Consider the following 3,232-nt stretch of genomic DNA (forward strand, 5'->3'; position numbering starts at 1 on the left):
GTAAAACAAAATCATTTATATCTTTTTAAAAGGATTTACATATGTCAAATTTCAGATATTTCTTGCATTTGCTATTTGACTTAAGCGACTTCATTCGTTCCTAGCATTTGTTGGTATGTGCAGATCTATCAAAACCTCTTATTAAAGCCGGACCCGTACATCAATTTCATTTAATTAACTTATCAATGGGATAAACTTTGAATGCGTGAAGCACTAGATTAACTAATTGCGAGAAAATTAATTTAATCCAATGGTTTAGAGGATATGGAAAATTTTTCCAAATTAACTTTCGAATCTATCATAAAAATCTTAAAATTCTATATCATATAATAACATTGAATTGCTGAAAAATTGTCAAATAAGGGTGTGGATTTAGATTAGTATCTTGATTTTAAGTTGAACCAAACAATTTCACACAATTTTCCAAAGAGTTAATTACTCAGGTATAGCGACGAGCACAGGTCGCCAAGCTCTTCTCAGCAACCGTTGCCGAAACGTTGCCGTAATTGGCCGCACCATACGAGCCCCATTCCCTCTAATGCCATCACCCGAGCCTCCTCCCCCGCCGCCGGATTGGGTAAACCCGTCCCTCACATTCTCCGAAACCCTACCTCCGAACGCCGGTGGCGACAGCACAAACAAATCCTTCAACTTCTGGCGGACAGAAAACTCACCCCCTTTCTCCAGATCGCTCCCCTCGTCACTGCTCCCCCTCCGATCCGTCGAGCTCATCTCACCACGCTGCAACCGCCTCCTCCCGCCGTTTCCTCCACCCCGACCAAGCAGCATTCGAAGAGTCTTCCTCCGGCGGAGATGGATTACAGGGCTCGCAGCAGGGCTCCTCGTCGGACTCCCCGCAACCGCACACTGGGTGGCTAACAGCTTAAACTTCTGCAGAGTAGACATCCCCTATCTCACAAACTTCTTCCTATCCGGGTAGAATCAAAACAACCCCGCGATTAGCAAAACAAAACATAAAACAGGACATTAATTTGAAATCTTCAAGGGACAAAGCTGAAGGGACAGGAAAAGCAAGATCTGGGTATGTTGTGAAGAGGACTCAGCCATTGAATAATCCATTCAAAAAGGAGAGGAAATTGAAAGAAAGGGATCAGATAAAGGAGGAAAGACAGCAAATGGGGGTGGAAGAAAGGGAAAGGAACAATACTACAATAGTGCAGATGGAATCCGATATAGAAACGGCCAACGGGGCTTGTAATTGGCTATAAATACGGGGAACAAGCGAACTTTTTCGGGTCTGAGTGCTGAATCCTATAATATTATGACACGTGGCTAGATTTGTTTTTTGGGTCCCACTTTGTTTTTCCATAAATATTTTTTATTTACTTTGATTGAGAATTAAATAAGTTTGCCATTCTTGTAATGTTAGCACAAATCAAGTGGAGATAATGTTAATTTTGTAAATCGAGACAAATTGAGAGATTCAAGACATGAAATTCTTTTATTATTTCGTGAATGAAAGAAGACAAACAAGGATAACATGTCTTGCATCAAGGACAAGGGCGATAATCGACCCGAAAGAGTCGAGGGTTCGTATATTGAGACAAAAAGAGCCTAATTACACATGCAGTAGCGTAAAAATTACTTAAAACTAAAATCAAGCCATGCATATAATTATACCCATGTTGGGACTGTCATAAAAAAAAAACATTGGTAATAATTATGAACTCACTTTTTGGTACTCAATTCTAGGATGCTGACAAAGAGTTCTTTTGTTGCTCTAATGTTAATTAAAAACAAATAATTGATGGCTGGCGTGAACTCGGAAGCACTTGATTTTGGGCAGACCATGCCTCGACTGGGTTTCAAATTTCAAGAAATGTGAACTTATCATTGCTAATTTTTCAATCCAAGTTATTGAAATTTGTAATCAAATACTATAAGAACGAAGTTTTGAAAGATACAAAACAATAATGTTTGTTTTAACGTCTACTTCATCTTCATCATTATTCAAATATTTAAATTTCAAATATGGTATAAGGTGTTGATGTATATAAATACTATTGTCGTCGAGCTTTAATGAGCTCGAACTTTTAATAAGTGCTTTGGAGAAAGTCCTTGTATTCATCAATGAAGCAATTAAACTAAAACCGTCCATTTCTAAGGAAAGAGAACAAATTAAATACAACAAAATGGATAAGCACTTTGATTTCAAGAAGCCAAATTTGGCTGATTAATTTATAAATGCTGAAATGATAATAACCAAACATAAATTCATTTATTCATTCACATCTCTTACCAAGAATTGCAACTTGCAAGCAGTCTATCAAAAGCAGCAGCATAAATATGTCCTCCAATGGTGGTTTAGTACATGTAGAAAACGATTTTACCAGAAACAAAAACTGGTTATAACATAAAGTCACACCTCTGAATATTTAGAGTCCCATGAAATTTACTGTTAAAACAATGTAATGTAGCAGAAGCTTTAAAATGTTCGAGTGTGTGACCGTATAATTCCTAACCAAGTATCACAGGATATGTTGCTAATATAAACACCAAACAGATGAAACAATGGCTCACACACTAGAATCGGGAGTTGAACTGCTGTTCCATTTGAAAACTGAATCCGGCGACACAGGGTGGTCGACGGCACCCTTGAGAAGCACTGTATCGTCGTCCACCAATATGTCTACTATTTCGACCCTATCGACGTTCAAATCCTCGTTCTGAATCCTTCTCAAAGCTTCGAGCACGTCTCCCATGGAGGGCCTCATATCCCTCTCTTGTTGTAAGCACCGAAAAGCCAATTCTGCGACCAGTGTGACCAACCTCCTCACAATACTATTTGTCTCGAATCCAAGACTTGCGTCCACCAACTCGCTCAAGTTACGATTTTGAATCTTGTTGATAGCCATGTTGGCCAAGTTGATATCCTGGCGGTGTCTATTGGTATCCACGGCTTGTAAAGACGATATAAGTTCGATCAGCATCACTCCAAAGCTATAGACATCGCTTTTTTCGGTGAGTTGGTAGCACTGGTAGTACTCAGGGTCGACATAGCCAGGCGTTCCTTGTGGGGCAGTAGACACATGAGTTACATCAGCGGGGAACAATCTTGACAAACCGAAATCAGCAACTTTTACATTGAAATCGTTGTCTAGAAGGACGTTGTTGGTTTTCACATCTCGATGAATGATGTCTGATCTGTGGAGATAAGCGAGTGCATCTGCAGTTTCAATAGCAATTTTCAACCGAATCTGCCAAGAAAGTA

General features: G+C 39.4%; 2 protein-coding genes across 2 annotated transcripts; both read right to left on the reverse strand.

Annotated features, from left to right (window-relative positions):
• Positions 1–296: 296 nt before the first annotated feature.
• On the reverse strand, positions 297–1,173 carry LOC140966667 (uncharacterized). The gene has a single exon (XM_073426920.1). The coding sequence runs from the start codon at positions 904–906 to the stop codon at positions 436–438; it is 471 nt and encodes a 156-aa protein (XP_073283021.1). The 5' UTR covers positions 907–1,173; the 3' UTR covers positions 297–435.
• A 1,047-nt stretch (positions 1,174–2,220) lies between these two features.
• Positions 2,221–3,227, reverse strand: LOC140966668 (LEAF RUST 10 DISEASE-RESISTANCE LOCUS RECEPTOR-LIKE PROTEIN KINASE-like 1.4; the record flags this gene model as incomplete). The annotated part of the gene is made up of 1 exon (XM_073426921.1): positions 2,221–3,227. A coding segment is annotated over one exon (690 nt), but the record flags the coding sequence as incomplete, so codon positions are not given.
• Between the last annotated feature and the right edge of the window lie 5 nt (positions 3,228–3,232).

The sequence above is a fragment of the Primulina huaijiensis genome, unplaced genomic scaffold, assembly GCF_012295235.1.
Source record: "Primulina huaijiensis isolate GDHJ02 unplaced genomic scaffold, ASM1229523v2 scaffold207614, whole genome shotgun sequence".
Classification (NCBI taxonomy): domain Eukaryota; kingdom Viridiplantae; phylum Streptophyta; class Magnoliopsida; order Lamiales; family Gesneriaceae; genus Primulina; species Primulina huaijiensis.